This window comes from Ahaetulla prasina, chromosome 1 (assembly GCF_028640845.1).
Source record: "Ahaetulla prasina isolate Xishuangbanna chromosome 1, ASM2864084v1, whole genome shotgun sequence".
NCBI lineage: Eukaryota > Metazoa > Chordata > Lepidosauria > Squamata > Colubridae > Ahaetulla > Ahaetulla prasina.
Window position 1 is genome coordinate 193,508,160 of NC_080539.1, and position 23,004 is coordinate 193,531,163.

The 23,004-nt window shown below is 37.8% G+C and overlaps 1 protein-coding gene across 1 annotated transcript in view; it reads left to right on the plus strand.

The window, feature by feature from the left end:
* ERBB4 (erb-b2 receptor tyrosine kinase 4) overlaps positions 1 to 23,004 on the plus strand; it is a 1,012,642-nt gene that overhangs the window by 731,891 nt on the left and 257,747 nt on the right. Inside the window, exons 6-9 of the mRNA XM_058186165.1 lie at positions 191 to 256; positions 8,088 to 8,206; positions 10,163 to 10,304; positions 20,110 to 20,223. Of these exons, the coding sequence (XP_058042148.1) occupies positions 191 to 256; positions 8,088 to 8,206; positions 10,163 to 10,304; positions 20,110 to 20,223 (441 nt within the window). The remainder of the gene's footprint in view (positions 1 to 190; positions 257 to 8,087; positions 8,207 to 10,162; positions 10,305 to 20,109; positions 20,224 to 23,004) is intronic.

The following is a 23,004-nucleotide window of genomic DNA, read 5'->3' on the forward strand; positions in this document are numbered from 1 at the left end:
CGGTATAAAAATTTAAATAAATAAATAAATAATAAATAAATATTACAGCACTGGGAAAACATTAATGATCTCATAACATTTCCATACTAGATTACCTAGTATTACCAAAAGTTGTTCTGAGATGAAGCTTAAGGGCACTGAAGAAAATAGGCTGTCAATAATCTCTTAATTTTGTTTCATTTTTCTAAAGGTGGACAGTGTCACAAATCCTGTGGAAATCGATGTTGGGGACCTTCAGCAGATCAGTGCCAGAGTTGTAAGTATATTGGAATAAGAAATAATTTTAAAGTGAGAAGAAAACATTAAGACAAACCAGAAATCATACTGTTGACATTATTGAAATTTTTATCAAATAATTATGTTATGAAAGTTTTTTTTCTCATTGACATAACCTTACTATGATATGGAAATTATTTATTTTTATTTTTTTGTGCTATACATTCAAACTTTAACTGTTTTTTAATGAGAAAGCAATGGAAATAAAAGCTGTCCCACAATCTTTCTACCTTCTTTTCAAGGAGTGTTACTAAAGTCAAACAGCCTGCTCAGGAGTCATAGAAAGTTCCCCACAACTAGAAAGTGCACAGAGAGCAGCAAGATCTCAAAATAATGTGTGGTATTTGTGCTGCTCCTAGATATCATCATATTGGTTTTAAAGTCTGCACCATGAAAGTGTATACATGTATGATTGCTGACATATAGGAATCCATCTTACCGGGATTACTGTAAATTCAAATCCTTAGTAACATGAATAACATAGCATTACTGAGATGTTCATGGTTACAGACACAAATGCTGAAAATTTGGTGGATAAAAGGAAAGGAGTGGTTGGCATGCATACCAAAATGTTTAAAGGTTTTGACTTAATATATATACTAATAAATGTTCAGCTAAAAAATGTGAAAAAGAAAGTGGGGGTGGGGCAGCATAGGCAAAAAAATTGACCCTGACTTTGAGTTTTGATATAAAGAAATATCTTCTTGATACAAAGAAAAGAGGTGGTGATTGATTTACTCAGTGATCTCTATCTATCAAGATCTTGAAAAAGATTCTTAAATCACTATGAATTAATTTTCTGAATTAGTTCATTTTTCAAGATTTTTCCCATATTCCCAAATTTCAAAGAAGACTGTAACAGTTCCTAAATCAATTGACAAATAGTAATACAGATAGCAACTTACAGCCACTTGTTTAATGACCATTCAAAGTTACAACTAGAGTGGAAAAGTTATTTACTACAAGTTCTCACATTACAACCAGTGGTGGGATTCTGCCGGTTCTAGGCGGTTCGGTCGAACCATTTGTTAAATTGCCGGTTCGCCCTGCCCCTTGCCCCTCCCCTCCCCACCATTATTTACCGGTGTCGGATGGGCAGGGAGGTGCATGGATCGGGTGGGCAGCAACCACAAGCTGCTGCCCACCCGATCCATGCACCTCACTGCCCACCCGATCCAAGCGCCACGTGGCCGCCGACAGAAGCCTGCCTGCATCCAAGCATCTCTCTAGCCAGCGATTAAAGCGCAGCCAGCGAGAAGCTTGGATCAGGTGGGCAGTGAGGTGCATGGATCGGGTGGGCAGTGGCCACAAGCATATGAGCATAGGGACTACCCAGACAGCTGAAAAAAGTGATTTCTGACAGGTTCTCACACTTTTGACCAGTCCTCACACTTATGACCGGTCATCATTTATGCCTGTTGCAGCATTTTGTGCATAGGGACTACTCAGAGGGCTGAAAAAGTTTTTTTTGACCTGTTCTCACACTTTTGACCGGTCTTCACACCTACAACTGTCCCACACATTTTACATTTTGTGCCCTATCTTGTAACTGTGGTGAAGCGAAGCAGTTGTGAAATGAGTGACATGGTTGTTAAAAATGCTGCAATGGGCATAAATGTGAGGATGGTCATAAGTGCAAGGACCAGTCAGAAATGACTTTTTTTAGCCCTCTGAGTAGTTTCTGTCGTGTCCCACTCCTCCTCTGACGGCCAGGTCGGGGAAGTCCGTATCAAGCGTGGCTGCAAAGCCTCTGCAGCTTTGCCAAAGTCCTATCAGAGTCCTCAGGGCAGGCAGGAGACCAGGATGTGACTTCAGCAATCCAAGTTAGACTTTGCCTGACTCAGAGAATGCCAGAAAGCAGATCCTTTATATAGGCCATGGAGTGTGGCTCCATGACTCAGCACTTATCCATGCCTGCCCCTCCCTTCCTTTTGCTGACATCGCCTCTCTATTCTCCGGAAGCGAGGATCTCTCCAGCCTCCAGCTGTTGGTAATCTTAGCTCATGACTGGCTTCACATTCTTCAGGCTCAGATGCTGTGAGGGAGGGGTCTAGTTGCTCCGTTTGTCTGGGCATGGTGCCAGGACTGGGGGCTGGAGGCACATCAGGCCATTCGTCTTGCTCGGCCTGTCCGGGCATGGTGCCAGGGCTGGGGGCTGGAGGCATGCCAGGACATTCTCCTGTACTATCAGCATCCGGCAGGTGATAAGAGGGGCCCGGCTGCGGCGGGGGGAGCGAGCGAGGCACAACAGTTTCTATGCCCATAGCCATGGCCACCCGGTCACATGAGCAGCTAGGCTCGCCCACCCAATCACATGAACAGCTAGCCACGCCCATCCAGTCACATGACCATCCAGTCACATGACCACCAAGCCACACCCCAAAATAAGCCACGCCCACAGAACCGATTGTTAAAAAATTTGAATCCCACCACTGATTACAACCAATGCAGCATCCCCATGGTCACATGAGTAAAATTCAGGTACTTAGCAACTGTCATGTATTTATGATGATTGCAGAATCCCATGATCATGTGATCAACATTTGTAACTTTTTCTTTGGGATGAGTATTTTAGCTCCCTGAAGTTGGGAACTAACCTGGCAATTTCCTTAAGGCTTTGTGGTAAAAATATTTATTTATTTATTTATTTATTTAGTTAGTTAATTAGTTAATTAGTTAGTTAGTTAGTTAGTTACTATCCTATCAGTACCTTAAAAGCCAAGGATCATGTGGTTCTGAAGACCCCAAGTAGTTGAAAATGCCTAATCAAATTGATGGATGGATAAATAATATGTAATATGAAAAAATAAAAGAGTATCCAAAGAAAAAAATAATTACATATATTTCCATAAGATAAAAACAAGTGCATATGAGCAAAAAAATGAACAATATCTCTAGATCAATTATGTGAGCTTAGCATTTTAACTAAAGATCAACATCTTTAATTAAAATCCTGGTGTTACACTAATAACTTTACATGTTCCTCTTATTGATTTCAGCTATTTTCCATTTTCTCTCCTACTAGGTAGATTTATAATTCTATGTAATAGAGAATTAAAGGAAACATTTACAATGATTAATTACACGCAACTGTGAAACCCAACTAAGTAATCCAACTATTCCTACTACTTTCATAAATGTCCCTGGAAACTAGTGAGAAGGCCAAGAGGCATCCGTTTCCATTATCTGCTGTTCCCATGCAACTGGAGAACAGACAAATTTAAATACCCAATAAGTTATTTCTAGTAGTTATGACCTGACCCATTATGTGCATCAGCAGGACTGCTCTGATTGTTGTGTGCTCATTAAAGCACAAGGACAACTCAACTAATTTATAAGAGAAAGGTTTAGAGGGATGCATGCATGTGTGTAAATATATATAGAGGGAAAGAAAGCAATTCTGAGTAATGAGTTACTATGGAGTTGTTATTATTTCCATTTAGGCACCACTTGACTCCAAAACAACTCTGAGTGACTCACAATATAACTGAGAAAATAAAATACAATATGAATAAGGGGGAAAACAGATGAATAAAGAACAAGTAAAAACAGAGAACAAGATAGTGAAATTTCCCAATAATTTGCATGTGCAAATACTTTATTCTTGCATTCTAGGCACAAAGTACGCATAAGTAGGACCCAGGTAGCAGGAGAAGATTTGAGTGATTATTAAAAATGTCGAAATACAGAAAGTAATTTAGTTATTTTAGGAACAGAAGTTTATTAGAGTAACAGTAATTCATTCTACTACAGAATGCTCCCATAGAAAAGCCAAAGCAGAATGTTGAAAGTGCCCTCAGCGAGTTTAGCATTACTATTGCTGTGACAATCCTCAGATATTAACAAAATAACTGGAAGAATCAAGATGGGTCCAGATGTAGGGGATTTTTTTAACTTGTTCTGGCCCAAAGGTTAGTCAAATTGTGTAAATTACAGTAGTTAGTCATGCTAATGATCTATCTTAACGTTCTCAGACACTTCCACAGTGAGAAGAACTCTGCCAATTGATGCCAAACAGCAAGGATTAAATAGGTGGAACTCTTGCAAAGAAGATGAGTGAAAAACTTATTCTTAGGTATAGCCATTTTTATCTGAATTTCAAAACAAGGAAAAGAGAACTTTCCAAGGATGTTCTCAGAGTGCTAACAAAGTCAAGATGGTGGCCATAATAGTGCGATTGAAACTCTGCCTGTTTTTATGTGCTATGCATGGGCCTCATTTTAGCTGCAGATCCCCCAGGGACTTCCTCTCGTACCTCAATTGTAAATGGAATCAAAATCTGTTTCTTAATACAAACCCTTACGGAATAAGAGGAAATAATGCATATCAATTCATTAATAGAAACGTTAATGAGAGTTTTTACTAAGAATGCTCCTAGTTCTGTAATCTTGTAAACCTATAGCAATAAATAGATTACAAAAATATGAAATTTGACTCTGAATTTTATTCAAAAGATGCATTTCTGTGAGAGGAGTTGTTTAAAAAGCTTTTTTTGCAGATAAACGTTATTACCTGTTATTGTATATGTCTCTGTCTTCCATTTTTAATATTTAAAATTGTATCAGTGTGAATTTAGCTCTCATGTTTACTTCCCTAATGATGTTTGCTCACTGTACCTTTATCTGTATCCCTATCTTTATATTTATCACTCTGTCATAAGAGCCAATTACATCTTTTGAATGTCATAAAACGTGTAACTGAAATATACTTTTCTGGGATTTTATCTGATGTGAATCAATATCTAGTATAATGTATTAAACTATGTAACAAAAATGCTGATTGAATCACAGAAGAGATACAAGGTCTGTCCAGAGGATTTACAGCCTCTTTCCAGCCTTAAACTTGTTTGTCAAAAAGCAAGTTTTACTAAAATCATTCTTCTAAATAAATGTGCATAAAACTGAACTGATTTTCATTTTATGTCTTGCAAATGAGAGGCTGCAATGAATGTAGAACAATCTGAGCACGGAGAGTGTAACTAAGTAGTCTAGCCTTACACCAGGGGTGAAATGCTCCCGGTTCGAACCGGATCGCGCGATCTGGTAGCGATGGGGGCAGGTAGTTCGGAGAACCGGTAGCAAAAATCCCTGCCCCCCCCACTGCCTCGCTGTTCCTCTTCTCTGTCCCTGAAGCACTCGGTGGTGATATAGCTGCAAAAGCAGCACTTCAAAGGGCCGCACTACAGCTAATCAGCGCTGTAAGCAGCTAATAGACTGGTGCCTCTATTTTTAAAGAAGGTAGACTGGTGCCTGCCAAAAAAAGGCAATTGGTAGACCAGGGCCTCTCAGTAAAAGGCAAATGGTAGACTGGGGCCTCTCAGTAAAAGGCAATTGGTAGACCGAGGCCTCTATTTTTAAAGAAGGTAGATCAGTGCCTCCCAAGTTTTGTATACTTTATTATTTTTATTTATTATTATTGACCATGCCCATTCAGTCACCTGACCACCAAGTCTCACCCACCAATTAAGTCACGTCCACAGAACTGGTAGGGAAAATTTTTAGATTTCACCCCTGCCTTACACCCTAGTTACATCAAAAACAACTCAGAACTAAAACATACACACTCGACAAATAAATAAAAAATAAAATAAAATAAAGTTGAAGTCTGGTCTATAATTACTAGCTCTCTTTTTTTTTTGGAGATTTTATGATTGTACCGTTCTGGACAAAATTCTAAATTCAGGATGGGGGCGGCCAAAATAAAGAAAGACACTAGCCTGAACAAAAGGAAACCTAATTCTTTTTACAAAAAGTAAAGGAGTAAAATAACATACCAAATAGCCTGTGCTTAATTATCTGAACACAATTCTATAATAAAAAGCAAAAATGGATCATTTATAATTCACCAGTTTTACACTGAATGCAAGACAAGGTTGAAACCAACACAAAAATTGAGGAGAAATTTGGAATCATTTTATTCTTGAACACTTTATTTCTGGCTCAGTGTTAACAAATTGACAAATTCTGATTTGGCTCGGACCTGGAGCATATCTTCCTATCTTCCTAGTAATTTGGGAGGGAAATCTTCTCGGATGTATTATTTGCTTTCACTTAATTAGTTCACTACAAATGCAATTCAAACATAACTGAATTCAGTTCAGATGTAATTCAATTCAGTTGAATTTTTAAAAAGTTCACTTGTTGCTAGTCTCTTATTTCTTCATCTGTTGTGTTAGTATGTTTCTATCAGTATTAAAAATAATAATAAGATTTCTTATAAATGCATAATTCAATTTAAATATCCAAAGAAATAACAGATCAAGAAACAAATAGATTATCATCCTTTCTTTTGAACCAGTCTGCTTCTCATCTTATAAACTTCAGATCTTGTTTGCTCTGGTTTAGAATAGAATAGAATAGAATAGAATTTTATTGGCCAAGTGTGATTGGACACACAAGGAATTTGTCTTGGTGCATATGCTCTCAGTGTACATAAAAGAAAAGATACGTTCATCAAGGTACAACATTTACAACACAATTGATGATCAATATATCAATATAAATCATAAGGATTGCCAGCAACAAGTTATAGTCATACAGTCATAAGTGGAAAGAGATTGGTGATGGGAACTATGAAACGATTAATAGTAGTGCAGATTCAGTAAATAGTCTGACAGTGTTGAGGGAATTATTTGTTTAGCAGAGTGATGGCCTTCGGGAAAAAACTGTTCTTGTGTCTAGTTGTTCTGGTGTGCAGTGCTCTATAGCGTCGTTTTGAGGGTAGGAGTTGAAACAGTTTATGTCCAGGATGCGAGGGATCTGCAAATATTTTCACGGCCCTCTTCTTGATTCGTGCAGTATACAGGTCCTCAATGGAAGGCAAGTTGGTAGCAATTATTTTTTCTGCAGTTCTAATTATCCTCTGAAGTCTGTGTTTTTCTTGTTGGGTTGCAGAACCGAACCAGACAGTTATAGAGGTGCAAATGACAGACTCAATAATTCCTCTGTAGAATTGGATCAGCAGCTCCTTGGGCAGTTTGAGCTTACTGAGTTGGCGCAGAAAGAACATTCTTTGTTGTCGTTTTTTAATGATGTTTTTGATGTTAGCTGTCCATTTGAGATCTTGCGATATGATAGAACCCAGAAATTTGAAGGTTTCTACTGTTGATACTGTGTTGTCAAGTATTGTGAGAGGTGGAAGTATGGAAGGGTTTTTCCTAAAGTCTACCACCATTTCTACGGTTTTGAGTGTGTTCAGTTCCAGATTGTTTTGGTTGCACCACAAGGCTAGTCGGACTTTGACCCTGGGCTTAGGACCAAATACAGTAGCAATGGCAGAGAAGAGAACAATTTGTAAGAAAGTAGCTTTCAACGATGTTTTTAAATGAACTTTCTTTTTAATTTTCTTTTGTATATTGTTTCTCACTTTTTTTAAAAAAAATCGGAACTAAAATTCTACCTCTCTCTGATATAAATGTTGGAAAAGATGGTCCATTCCCACAAGTGTCTGTATATTAGAGTTTAGATTAGAAGATATCTAATACCTTCATTTCACCACCACCACTCTATATGTAATATGGCAAGATATAATTAAGATAAATAAATGCATTTAATTATCATTTTAATGAACTCTTCCATGAACTCTAGTGGTAATGGTAAGCAGTTTGATTAGATCCCCACGTCTATGTTTTCTCCCACTTTAGTTGAAAAGATATTTGCTTTAGTGTTTACCTTTTTTTCTGCCAGGTCATCAACTAATTGGTATCTGTGGAAGAGCGCCTCATCAGCTCTTGCTGCTTTGTGTTTTCTCAGTCCATTTGCAGCCTAGGCCATGTTTCCTGATTTCTCCTCTGATCTGTCTGCCCCCTCTAGTAACAAAAGTGGTGTGTGCGGAGCAGTGTGATGGGCGATGCTATGGACGTTCTGTCAGCGAATGTTGCCATCGAGAATGTGCAGGAGGCTGTTCCGGACCCAAAGACACTGACTGCTTTGTACGTTTCAAAAATCTTTCTTTCATACCACTTTTCTCATTGTGGTATTTTACTCCAAGATATTTGTAAACATGTTTTGGACTTTTATTATATTGCATATAGAGTGTTAGGTATCCATCAGTCATCTTAGCATTCATATTTTCTATTATGTTCCTGTTAGTTACCAACTTATTTCACCCATTCAACATTTATAAGATTTGCAACTAGAGATTTGGAGCCATTTATTGGTGAGAATTTCATCTTAAGTGAAACTGCATTATTTAGTTGCCTAAAATTAACAGGTTATAGATGTGGGTAATTCATTTAGAATTTTGATTTTAATTGAAATATAATGCACACATCAGAAATAACTTCAATTATGTTTCCCTAAGAACAATCACCAACATTTTCTACCTAAAAAGGCAACTTCCATTTCTTCCTTGGTGGTTTGTCTTCTCTTTGTGGCAGCTTCTGATTTCAGTCCCAAGATACCAAAGGAATGCACTGCTGTACTTATGTCCATGCTTCAGATGCTTGGGCTCATTAGGGTAGACATTATGTCATGGGGATAGCAATCTTTTTCTCATTACACTGGTGGACTTTTGAAGAAAAGATTCCCTTTTTCAGTCTTTGCAAGGAAGTCCAGCTGAATCTGGATGAAAGTACAATTCTCTTCCTTTGGCCAGCATGTGTTTATTTTAAAGCTGTCCTTAAAGGCGAAAACCTTGTGGTGAAAACATGAAAGTGAAATGGAATTAGATACTAGGGGCAAAATGGCAGTTTATCAACTGGGTATTGTAAAAAAATATAAATGTAAAGTGTAAAAGTGTGCATGTTTTCTTCAGAAGAAAAGTAGCTTTCGGGAACTAATTTAACATTGTTAGGTCTCCAACCTATTTGGAGGTATTTGGTCTCCAACCTTAACTTTCTCCCAGTGATAGTTACCAGATCCTGCCTTTGCATATGTACCTATTTTTTCAGGCCAGGATAAATCCAGTTATAGGCATTGTACTTGCCACTGGGTTTGACCTATACAGCCCGCCCTTATTCTTGAACATTCAGGGATCTGAATGAACAAGCTGAGTTTCTTCTTGAACTCAGAACAGGCAGATTAATCTACAATTAATTTGAAGCCACCCTATTCAATATGACTTTTTTGTGTCTCTGTGGCCTGGAAACTAAACAGCACTTGAAAACAGGCAAAAGATAGATCCTAAGCTGTTGTGCTGATCCTTTATCTGCAATTCAGCTGAAGGGGATGTCAGATACAGGTTCAACAAGGTTTTGTAGCTGTAAACTTTTTTTTAAAGAAGTTTTTCATTATGTAGTTACTGTGCAATGCATTGCAATGACAAATTTATCCATTATTGTCTGGGAAAACAATAATAGATAAAAATGGAATTAGTAGAAAGAAATAAGTGAATAATTAACAATATTTCAACACAACGAATTAAGAGATGTTCTAACATAGACTGTTTTCTTTAACCTATAATACCCTACTGTGAAAATTGCTAGATAAGACACTCATCTGTCTTTCTCTGTGTGCTGGTAAGTATTCGTTTATGTGAGCACTCTTCAAAGCAAAGAAGTGTGTATCTCTGCACCTTTACTGTTTCAGCAGCTTTACTCACAAAGAACAGTGAGAAATTAAATTAAACTGAATGTAAAGAGATTTCCAGCTTTTTTGTGCATTCCTTCATCAATTTGACATTTAGTCTTGCTAATTTAAGATGTCTTTCATCATAACATTTTTTTGCTTTTGTCAAGTGTTCAGCCAATGTCCATCTAAACAGTATTGACATTTACCCTTTGCATATTAAGTTGCTCTCTTCACTGCCTTCTTTATAAGTTCTTTCTATCTAGAGTTGCTAATAGCCAAACAAGTTATTCCTACAGTTGTAGTCATTACTTAACATAATGTCAGTTCAGTAAATGCCAATGAAAACTCTGAGAACACTGCTGTTTCTTCACTTCCAGGCTTGTATGAACTTTAATGACAGTGGCGCCTGTGTCACCCAATGTCCACAGACTTCAGTCTACAATCCTGCCACATTCCAGATGGAAACCAATCGAGATGGCAAATATACTTACGGTGCTTTTTGTGTCAAAAAGTGTCCACGTAAGTTACAGCAGGGTTATTTTTTTCTCAGTGAAACACCTTCATTTTAAAATTCCATTATCCATAACTTAAGATATTATTGCAGCCAAGTTAAATATGAAATTGCAATATTAGTTCAAATTAATAGTTTTAATTTGAAAATTAGTTTTAAAACCAATGGGTTTATTTTGAATGTATACGTTATTCCAAAAATAGCATTTTTGGGGAGCTGACATTTTAGTAAGACCTTTTGCTTAAAACTTTCTTAAATATTATGGGTTTTATAGTCAAAATTTCAGATTACTTGCATCCAATAACGTACAAGAACTGCATGACAAAGGTCAGATTTGGAGAACTTCCTAACATTATCTTTTCCTTAAAAGGTTTCATTTTTGTTTTCCATAAAGTATAAGTGAAAATTATATTTATGTTTGCCTTTTCTTTGAATTTTGAAGTGCCATTTGGTAATGTCAGTCATCACAAATTTATTACTATTCAAGAATGCTCACAATTTTGGTAATAGAATTGTGTACCCCATTCTATATTAAATACATTCTGGAATTGGTCCATAGAAAACCTGCAGCTGTGTCATAATAGGGATGAATCCCAGATCTTCTCTTGGTGTTAAGTCAAGGCTTGGTCTTGACCAGGAGACAATATTGTCTCCTGGAAGTGAGATGCCACAATATGCTAGATCAGAAAGATAGGGTGAGAAAAACCTTATCAAATGCAGTGAGGTAGATCAGAAACATACCTTGAATTATTTGTTTCAGCCAAAACTTGAAATAGCAAAATCTCAGACAGGCCCCAAGGCAAATGCATCCAAGCATTAGCCAAGCAGAGGCATTTGAAGTTGAATGTGAGACATAGAGTGTACTTTTCAGAAACTTAGACTTCTAAAGTAGGATCATCTGTAATATACTGAATCCAGTCACATGACCACCAAGCCACACCCCAAAATAAGCCACGCCCACAGAACCGATTGTTAAAAAATTTGAATACCACCACTGATTACAACCAATGCAGCATCCCCATGGTCACATGAGTAAAATTCGCAGAGGGTAAAAAATAGGTTAAAACCAGGAAGTAACAATGACCAGGCGGGTGGACAGAGCCTCAAGTTGCCATTGCTACTGGTTCTCCGAACCACTGGCCGTCATCGCTACCAGTTCAGCTGAACCGGGTCGAACTGGGAGCATTTCACTCCTGCTCCCACCTGCCTATCTCATAAGTGCGGGCAGGTTGCCACGTGCCCATATTTTGATCATGTGACCATAGGGTCACTGTAATACTATAACTTTGGTAACCATGTATACCTACTATTGGGTTTAGTACCATTGTAACTTTGAACAGTCTCTGAATCAGGGATGAAATTCAGCAGGTTCTGGAGAACCGATAGTGGAAATTTTGAGTAGTTTGGAGAACCGGCAAATACCACCTCTGGCTGGCCTCAGAGTGGGGTGGGAATGGAGATTTTGCAGTATCCTTTCCCTGGAGTGGGGTGGGAATGGAGATTTTGCAATATCCTTCCCCTGCCATGCCCACCAAGCCATGCCCACAGAACCTGTAGCAAAAAAAATTGAATTTTACCACTTCTCTGAATGAATGGTTGTAATTTGAGGCCTACCTGTATTCTGTTTCAAATTTGCTGTACAGCCCACCCAAGATGTGGGGCAACTGAGAGCAGTCTAAATTCAAGTTTCTCTCTGATGTCAGTCATTGATTTTAATCTGCCCACTGCCGGGAGTTCGATCCTGACCGGCTCAAGGTTGACCCAGCCTTCCATCCTTCCATGGTCAGTAAAATGAGGACCTGGATTGTTGTGGGCAGGGTGCTGACATTTGTAAACCACTCAGAGAGTGCTGTAAAGCACTATGAAGCAATATATGTCTTAGTGCTATTGCTACTGCAATGTTCCTCTCACTATCAGTTTATGTTACTAGACTGACAACTTCCCAAAGGTAGATAGGCAGGCAGGTAGATATGCAGGAAGGGGTTTGTCTGTGTATCATTCACCATTTTAATGATACTTTAATGATGCCTTCCTCTCCATCCAGAACATTATGCCACTAAGCTACATTGGTATTATGAATGAAGTTTGGTAGATAATTTTGAATAGACAACAGAACAGTTTAATAACCAAATTCTACCTCAAAGGAATTAAACGCCACCCCATTGATCTTTAGCTTTGGAGGTGGGGGTGCCAAGTGGATCATAACTTACAAAATGAGAAAAGGTTTTGAATTACAGAAGCTTTCTTGTTTGATGCTGAGCTTTCTGCCCCTTTAACTAGAAGTGCAAATTTATCTGAGGATGATCTGTTGAGTGCTTGTCTGTTATGCAGCAGATACAATAACAAGGGATGGGCAGGTAATGTTGGTTACTCTATTAGAATAAGTTGGCAGTATGAATTAGAGGGCCCTGTACAGTGAGGGGTCGACCTGACCAACTTATTGCTTTTTTGCAAATCTCTGAAATACACACATTCCAGGGCTTTGCTACCAAGCATAATACATTTAAACCACTGATGGGTTTGGTGTTTTTTTTTTTTACTTCTGGCTTTCAGCCAAAAGCTATTTCTTGCTTCTGTCACAGGCTAAGTATTTTTTTTAATCTGCTCTGAGGCAATTCCCCAAAGTGTGAATAGCCAGGTGATAATGGCCAGCCTAGACTTGATAAAATGTGTCAGTGAAACTAAATACTTTGATTAGGCTCAGGCCTTAAAGCTGAAAAAAGATGAAGATTTAAGGCAACCTTTCTCAACCTTCTCCAAGCAAAATATATTGATGAGTGGAGTGGAGTGGATGTTCTTCACTGTAGGAAGTCACTAGGATTGTACAATATGGGAACAGAGAAAATGAATCAGCTTTAAGGGGTGGCAGGCAGCAACTATGTTTGTGCTCAAGAACATTCAGAAACCTCTTTTGTGCATCAAATCTGAAGCATGGCATATCCTTAATCTACTGTATACTATTAAAATTCTCATTGTCATGACCTTTAATTGGATAAGTGGTACATCATGGGTCAACAATTTTTGAATCAGGGTAACTCAAACTTACAAAATGGGGTCAAAATCTGGGGACCCATGACACCTGAGGGAATGAAATTTTGGAAAATAGTGGTTCTGTAAACCACTACAGTAAAAGTGCTACACCCAATTTGCAGTAAAAGTGCTACACCCAATTTGCCAGCAAATTTGGAAAACTCAACAATGGCCACAGGATTGGAAAAGGCCAGTTTACATTCCAATTCCAAAGAAAGGTAATGCCAAAGAATGTTCAAACTATCGCACCATTGCACTCATTTCACATGCTAGTAAGGTTATGCTTAAAATCCTACAAGCTAGGCTCCAGCAATATGTGGATCGAGAACTACCAGAAGTACAGGCAGGATTTCGTAGAGACAGAGGAACTAGAGATCGAATTGCCAACATACGCTGGATCATGGAGAAAGCTAGGGAGTTCCAGAAAAACATTTACTTCTGCTTCATTGACTATGCTAAAGCCTTTGATTGTGTGGATCAACAAATTGTGGCAAGTTCTTAAAGAGATGGGAGTACCAGACCATCTTATTTGTCTCTTGAGAAACCTGTATGTGGGTCAAGAAGCCACAGTAAGAACTGGACACGGAACCACTGATTGGTTCAAAATTGGGAAAGGAGTCCAGCAAGGCTGTATACTATCACCCTGCCTATTTAACTTATATGCAGAACACATCATGAGAAAGGCGGGGCTAGATGAATCAAAAATTGGAATTAAGATTGCCGGGAGAAATATCAACAACCTCAGATATGCAGATGATACCACTCTAATGGCAGAAAGCGAAGAGGAACTAAAGAGTCTTTTGATGCGGGTGAAGGAAGAGAGTGCAAAAGCTGGCTTGAAACTCAACATTAAGAAAACTAAAATCATGGCATCAGTCCCTTTCAATTCCTGGCAGATAGATGGTGAAGAAATGGAGGTAGTGACAGATTTTATTTTCCTGGGCTCCAAGATCACTGCAGATGGGGACTGCAGCCAAGAAATTAAAATCTGGTGGCTCAGCAGACTAAGTCTGTCTGTTATTAGCACAGCTGCTTGCAATTACTGCAAGTTCAAGTCCCACCAGGCCCAAGGTTGACTCAGCCTTCCATCCTTTATAAGGTAGGTAAAATGAGGACCCAGATTGTTGGGGGCAATAAAAGTTGACTTTGTATATAATATACAAATGGATGAAGACTATTGCTTAACACAGTGTAAGCTGCCCTGAGTCTTCGGAGAAGAGCAGGATACAAATTCAAATTAAAAAAAAAAAAGATGGTTGCTCCTGGGGAGAAAAGCTATGGCAAATCTAGACAGCGTACTAAAAAGCAGAGACATCACCCTGCCAACAAAAGTGCGTATAGTCAAAGCTATGGTTTTCCCAGTTGCAATGTATGGCTGTGAAGGCTGGACCATAACAAAGGCTGAGCGCCACCAAAGAATTGAGGCCTTTGAACTCTGGTGCTGGAGAAGACTCCTGCGAGTCCCTTGGACTGCATGATGAACAAACAAGTCAGTTCTAGAGGAGATGAACCCTGACTGCACTTTAGAAGGCCAGATCCTGAAGATGAAACTGAAATACTTTGGCCACCTAATGAGAAAGAAGGACTCACTGGAGAAGAGCCTAATGCTGGGAAAGACTGAGGGCAAAAGAAGAATGGGATGACAGAGAACGAGGTGGCTGGATGGAGTCACTGAAGCAGTAGGCATGAGTTTAAATGGACTCCAGAGGATGGTAGAGGACAGGAAGGCCTGGAGGAATGTTGTCCATGGGGTCGCGATGGGTCGGACACAACTTCGCAACTAACAACAACAACAAGATTCTTGTGTATAGGAATCCCGTGCACCATTCCCAGCCCATGCCATCCCATACAGCATCTTTTGCACACGCCCATACACTCTCATTGGTCTGTGCGGCCTCTCGGTGTGCCTTCCATGATCCACACATCACTTCTTGTGCACGCTCCCTTCTCAACCCACATGGCACTTCTAATGCACCTTCATGTTCTGTTCCTCATTCGCATCCCCATGCACCCCTTCAATCCCTCCTTCACCTAGCAGCAGTCACTTTCAACTTTCTGCTGGCTTCTCCACCTATTCTCTCTCTCTTCAAACTTCCCACATAGGAAGTAAATGGGGAAGCTGGCAAGATTTGGAGGGAGGGAGGGAGGTTTCTGAGGTTCCCGGACAGCTTCACGCAAGGAAATTCAACATGGCCATTCTGTTTCTCTTATGATGGTAAAGAAATACTTCTGAAATGATGATCTGCTGGGGCAGGGGTTGTCTAGTATATAATACAATAATAAATTGTTTATTCAGCTATGGGGAGATGAACTTAATTCATGTTTGCAGCTAATTTGCAACAGTATAATCTTTTACTGTTTTTAAAGAAGTTCAGCAAGCTGCCTACTGGGCTAAAAATTTCACACCTGCCCATTATATGACTTTCCTATTAAGGATATATGGAACCTAAGAAAGTCTGCTTGTTACATGATTCCTGCCTAGGCAGGGGGTTGGACTAGAAGGCCTCCAAGGTCCCTTCCAACTCTGTTGTTATGTTATGTTAAGTAGTTTTTATGTCCAGTACATTTTAAAAAGGGTTTTAAAGAAGAAAATTATTCATGACACTGGATGAAATTACATCATAAAGCAAAACTGACTATAAGGCAAAATAATTAAAATATCCGAATTCCCTCTAAATTTAGTGGGGAATTTGATGATTAGCTAGTCTTCACTTAAGGAAAATGTTTGTTCTACTTTGATTTCTCTTCAGATAAATTGTGATCTCCTATTCCAGGGGAAAATCCAGAATGAATACTTTAAAAAAAAAAAGCAGTCATTTTGCCATCACAGTCTTTGGGGTCATTTCATATTTTACTGTTGTCATTAAAGAATAACAAACAAATATCCTTCAATGATTGGTGTTTTTTGGAAATTCAGGTGCCAGCCAGGAACATAAGAGTTATCTAAATAGTTCTGATAAATATAACAAGTATCCAACAAGATTAAGTGTTTTTCTGGTAAGACCAGTCTATCAGGGAAACCTGGTCTACCCAAATATGGGACAGAGCATACAGCTTCCACTTTTGCCTTTCAGCCTCAATCCAGGAGCCTTCCCAGGCAGCGCTTCCACAAAAAACTATTTTATGTTAAATTTAAATTTAGTGACAAAGAAATAAAGGGAAACCAATATAGCTATTTCAAGCTCTCTTCAACTAGACATACCGTTCTGGGATTCGAACCCAGGCCGCTTGCATATTAGGCAGTTGAATTAACCTCTAGGCCATAGACATTCCTTGTTTTGTCAGCTGTACGGGGGTGGGTGGGGGGTGGATTAAGTGTTTTTCCAGTGAGACTGGTCTGTCTGTCTAATATGTAAACAGCCTGGGTTCAAATCCCAGAAGGGTATTACTAGCTGAAGAGAACTAATCAGCTTGAAATAGCTATACTAGTTTCCCTTTATTCCTTTGTTGGTAAATTTAAATTTATCCAACAAGATGTTTTTAACTAAATCCATAGTTGATAGGTTCAAATATTTAATTCTTTTAAAAATATGTTTCATTTTTGTTATTTCACCTAATGTGTTATATAACGATAGGAATGCTTTCCATTATCTGTTACAAAATATAAAAGGTTTTTTTTTCATAATCAATCCAATTTTATTATTAGTTGTTTATATTTTGTAATTATTATCAAATTATTTTTCTTTAATTCTGCTATCCCTGAATATAGTCACATCTATAAAATACTCTTTTCAATTATTGTATATGTTGTGTTGCTAAAATAAATTTCTCATAAAATCTCATAAACTTTAACATCATTTTAAACAACTTTTTCAATTATGTAATTATACTGCATTGGGAAAACTTGGAAATTGAAATTTTGGCACAGATGCCAGTGCATCATAGTAACTAACCTGTCATAATGTTTATAGGTAATTTTGTTGCATCCACCGACTGATCACATAATCCAGTTTCATCCCTTTCTTTACAAAAAAATATGTTTCCTGCTCCTTTAAGCGTGCTGAATCCTTGATTTAAGTTCATATGTTTGTAATATTCATTTTAAATGTTTAATGTTTATTTTAAACTTTTTTTTAAAAAAAGGTACTGGCTATGCAGTGGTTTCTAAATGGCTTTCTAGCAATTCAGTTTTACAGGGTTTGGGTTTTGTTTTGTTTTTTGTTCTGCTACTTTCAGGATTCTTAGGTTCCTGGCTGGCACCTGACTTTTCTTTGGTTACTGTAATAAGCATTTTCTCTTTGTTTGCCTGGAAATAAGCATTTAAACGACAACTTCTTCAACTGCCTCTTTTACATGCAGTGACTCTCTCAAATTCTTCATGCTAAATTGATTGATTTGCACCACCTCACGAATGCAATGCATATGCATTATCATCACTTTTGAGATTTTCTGATTTAATTTATCCAATTCAAGCTGTGTCCAGGTTATTATACAAGCAGTATATTTGATTATACAGGTACTATCCTTAGATTATATTTCAGCCATTTAACTTTGAATTTATAATTTTTTGCACTTGTATCTGTTGATCTTTGTTTGGAATATTTTAATATTATTTTATCAACCACATGTTCTGTTGCTTGTGAATTCTGGTAGCTTCTGGAACAAAGTAGCTACTTTGTTCAGGAAGGATGTAATAATTTTTAAAAATATATATATATAACTTGAAATTGCAGTTACTAATATACCAATTAGCAGCTTGAAAAGCACATGATTGACTTAATTGCTAGAGTTGCTTCCAGCTATACCATTGTTTCTGTCTTTTATTATTAAAATGTTCTACCGATTGTCATATATTAATTAATGCTTCCACTTTTTAATATTTCACTAATGAAAATATTAGGGTCATCAGAAATTAGAGCCAAAGTTACTGTATTTCTTCTTTCTTTTACTGAGAAGTTTTTAACATTGTTTGCTTACTTTTAATCATTCCTGATATAATAACCATGTCATTCATTTTCATTGAGCCAACATTCTTCTTAATCTCTCTTCTCCAAATTGCATTTTTATTATGGTCTTATGGGTTATTTTAGATGGCACTCCAAAATGTTAATGTTTTATCTTTATAAGGACAAACATCTACCTTTGTAATATTTCAACATAATGCTTTATAAAACAATTGCTCATTGTTTGAAACTGCTGATTTTGTTGATGTTGATTTAATCTCGCTTCATATCAATTGTGTTTGAAATAGCTGTCACTCATTTTAATTCATTTTATTGCTAAGATTATATCTTTTCTGTAAATGTTCCTTGATATTATTGTTTTTCAATTTTGGTTTCCTTCAAATTCTGATTGTTGATATCAATTCATAATTTATTGAACTTTCTTTCCAAGTGAAATCACTCTTTGGGTGATTGATTTTCATGCTTTTTTACAGCATTGTATTCTAACTCTGTTGTTGTTATCACTGTAGCTGCTATGCCATAAATTTGTTAACTAGGATCAGCCAGTGTCTGTGGTTTAGTGTGCTCTGCTATCAAATTTGTGAATTTTCATATTTATTTTCTACTCATATTTTTCAATGGTGGAAGCTTTTCCCTATAGCTCAAGTTTTGAAAAGCAATATGTAAAGACTTACATCATTGAAACAGAAAATTATGTTCCATATATTTTCCTTTTAGTTAAAAGCTAGCATTCAACATTATTTTCCTCAGTATTTTCATTCCTTTTTATCAGCATTGTAATAGGTGTTGAATACTAATAAAATTTGATGAGATTTTATTTGATTTATTTGATGATGAAATAAGTTTTATTTGTGTTGTTGTTACCAATATTATTAGAATTTTCAGATAGTTTTCCAGATCTTGCAGTTCAGTATCTGTAAAAACTTGTGTTCCAAGAAGAAATTTCCATTGCTCCCTTAATTGCTGTACATGGATTTCTAAATCTAGATATTCATGGATCCAAATATCAAACATTGTCTTTAAAATCTCCTAGTTGTAGGGTTTTATGAGAAACAGCATTTAATGATTGCTCAATTTTCTTCACTTTCCTTCAATTTCAACAGTTTCCTTCACTTTGCTGGATAGCCCAGATGCTTTACAGCATTATTATTATGGCTAGTCACACATTTGCCATTTTTAATTGAATCCTTCTCAAGGACGTGATATAGGCTGATGTTGTTTGATGGTGGTAATCATCATAGGATTACTATGTAATCCTGTTTCAATTATTATTAGCATTATTATTACTACTACTAGTTACAAAAGAATGCCCACTTCTGTAGCAATGTGAATTTATGTTTCTTATAGTTGAAAATTAAGCAGTTGGATAATTGTAAATACGAGACGAATATAACAGCCAGTTCTATCTTTATATTACGGGGGCATTTGCTTACTAACTGAAATAAAATTATTTTTTAATTAAATTTATTTTATATAAATTACATTTTATTTTGATGGTTTCATTTTAAAATCGATTGCCAATATATTTACTATTCAATAGCCTGCATAGTTTTTATTTTATGTGACGGTAAGAATTGATAGCTTCTGATACTAAAAATATATTCCAAACTATTACTCTCGTTTTAAAAAGTTACAGTTTATTTCATAGGAAATAAAATGTTTAAAGAATGTTAAATTAGCAATAAAGCATGAGAATGTGAACTTGCATAACATTTCAGAAAATAAAATAGATCATAGGAAAGAACATGTTAAGTACTAATATAAATGTAAGTCCTGCCTCTTAACCAACCCTTCTCTTTTGAAATGGAGGTTGGGACGTTCGTTATTTGCAACTTGAGAGTGATTGCTTTTTCATTGTTTCCCCCTCTATCCCTTTTAGACAACTTTGTGGTTGATATCAGCTCCTGTGTACGTGCCTGTCCAAGTCCCAAGATGGAAGTAGAGGAAAATGGAATTAAGACATGTAAACCATGCACTGACATTTGTCCTAAAGGTAGGCTGTTTTTGTTTAAAAACACTGCGTGGTTCAATAAATGGTAGCCTTGCAGCTGAAGTCCAAACCCAGTTTGGGTTTTACTCTCTAAAGGTAGCTGTTTGATCATCTAAGGTAACTGTGGCAATCCTGTGGAAATGTGGTTTCCCATAGTCCACTGAACATAGTCTTCAGTATTTGAGGATCACCAGCTTGTAAAATGAAGTTGGTAGAGTCTGAACTCTGGAATAATCTCCCAAGGAATTTCTCCTTCATGTTCCCTTCTCCTTTTCCTCAGGCTCAAGAAAGACAATAAAACCAACAATACATTGCATTGGGTATGCAATATTAAAGTTAGGAGTAAAGAAAAAGGCAAGCATGTGAACTAGTAAACAGGGTTTATGCCCCGTTGTCTGTGAGCTTTATTGGACTCCTGGCAATCAAAAAAATATTTCTGCATAGAACAGGAGGAATAGATTATAATTACATAGGATAGAGCAGAAGTATGATGGGAAGGTGGTTTAAAGCGAAGAAGGGAAGATGAATGTCTTGCAGTTGAGAAATCTCTTTTTAGTTTCAGGAACAAATGATCAGGACCATATGTTAAGTTGCAGTTCAAAGATTTATTTCTCAAGCCTATACACAAGAATCTTGTTGTTGTTGTTAGTTGCGAAGTCGTGTCCGACCCATCGCGACCCCATGGACAACATTCCTCCAGGCCTTCCTGTCCTCTACCATCCTCTGGAGTCCATTTAAACTCATGCCTACTGCTTCAGTGACTCCATCCAGCCACCTCGTTCTCTGTCGTCCCTTTCTTCTTTTGCCCTCAATCTTTCCCAGCATTAGGCTCTTCTCCAGTGAGTCCTTCTTTCTCATTAGGTGGCCAAAGTATTTCAGTTTCATCTTCAGGATCTGGCCTTCTAAAGAGCAGTCAGGGTTGATCTCCTCTAGAACTGACTTGTTTGTTCACCATGCAGTCCAAGGGACTCGCAGGAGTCTTCTCCAGCACCAGAGTTCAAAGGCCTCAATTCTTTGGCGCTCAGCCTTTCTTATGGTCCAGCCTTCACAGCCATACATTGCAACTGGGAAAACCATAGCTTTGACTATACGCACTTTTGTTGGCAGGGTGATGTCTCTGCTTTTTAGTACGCTGTCTAGATTTGCCATAGCTTTCCTCCCCAGGAGCAAGCGTCTTTTAATTTCTTGGCTGCAGTCCCCATCTGCCGTGCTCTTGGAGCCCAGGAAAATAAAATAGATCATAGGAAAGAACATGTTAAGTACTAATATAAATGTAAGTCCTGCCTCTTAACCAACCCTTCTCTTTTGAAATGGAGGTTGGGACGTTCGTTATTTGCAACTTGAGAGTGATTGCTTTTTCATTGTTTCCCCCTCTATCCCTTTTAGACAACTTTGTGGTTGATATCAGCTCCTGTGTACGTGCCTGTCCAAGTCCCAAGATGGAAGTAGAGGAAAATGGAATTAAGACATGTAAACCATGCACTGACATTTGTCCTAAAGGTAGGCTGTTTTTGTTTAAAAACACTGCGTGGTTCAATAAATGGTAGCCTTGCAGCTGAAGTCCAAACCCAGTTTGGGTTTTACTCTCTAAAGGTAGCTGTTTGATCATCTAAGGTAACTGTGGCAATCCTGTGGAAATGTGGTTTCCCATAGTCCACTGAACATAGTCTTCAGTATTTGAGGATCACCAGCTTGTAAAATGAAGTTGGTAGAGTCTGAACTCTGGAATAATCTCCCAAGGAATTTCTCCTTCATGTTCCCTTCTCCTTTTCCTCAGGCTCAAGAAAGACAATAAAACCAACAATACATTGCATTGGGTATGCAATATTAAAGTTAGGGAGTAAAGAAAAAAAGGCAAGCATGTGAACTAGTAAACAGGGTTTATGCCCCGTTGTCTGTGAGCTTTATTGGACTCCTGGCAATCAAAAAAATATTTCTGCATAGAACAGGAGGAATAGATTATAATTACATAGGATAGAGCAGAAGTATGATGGGAAGGTGGTTTAAAGCGAAGAAGGGAAGATGAATGTCTTGCAGTTGAGAAATCTCTTTTTAGTTTCAGGAACAAATGATCAGGACCATATGTTAAGTTGCAGTTCAAAGATTTATTTCTCAAGCCTATACACAAGAATCTTGTTGTTGTTGTTAGTTGCGAAGTCGTGTCCGACCCATCCGACCCCATGGACAACGTTCCTCCAGACCTTCCTATCCTCTACCATCCTCTGGAGTCCATTTAAGCTCACGCCTACTGCTTCAGTGACTCCATCCAGCCACCTCGTTCTCTGTCTTCCCTTTCTTCTTTTGCCTCAATCTTTCCCAGCATTAGGTTCTTCTCCAGTGAGTCCTTCCTTCTCATTAGGTAGCCAAAGTATTTTAGTTTCATCTTCAGGATCTGGCCTTCTAAAGAGCAGTCAGGGTTGATCTCCTCTAGGAGTAATTTGTTTGTTCGCCTTGCAGTCCAAGGGACTCGCAGGAGTCTTCTCCATAGTTCAAAGGCCTCAATTCTTTGGCACTCAGCCTTTCTTATGGTCCAACTTTCACAGCCATACATTGCAACTGTGAAAACCATAGCCTTGACTATACACACTTTTGTTGGCAGGGTGATAGTATACAGCCTTGCGGACTCCTTTCCCAATTTTGAACCAACCAGTGGTTCCGTGTCCAGTTCTCACTGTGGCTTCTTGACCCGCATACAGGTTTCTCAAGAGACAAATAAGATGGTCTGGTACTCCCATCTCTTTAAGAACTTGCCACAATTTGTTGTGATCCACACAATCACAGGCT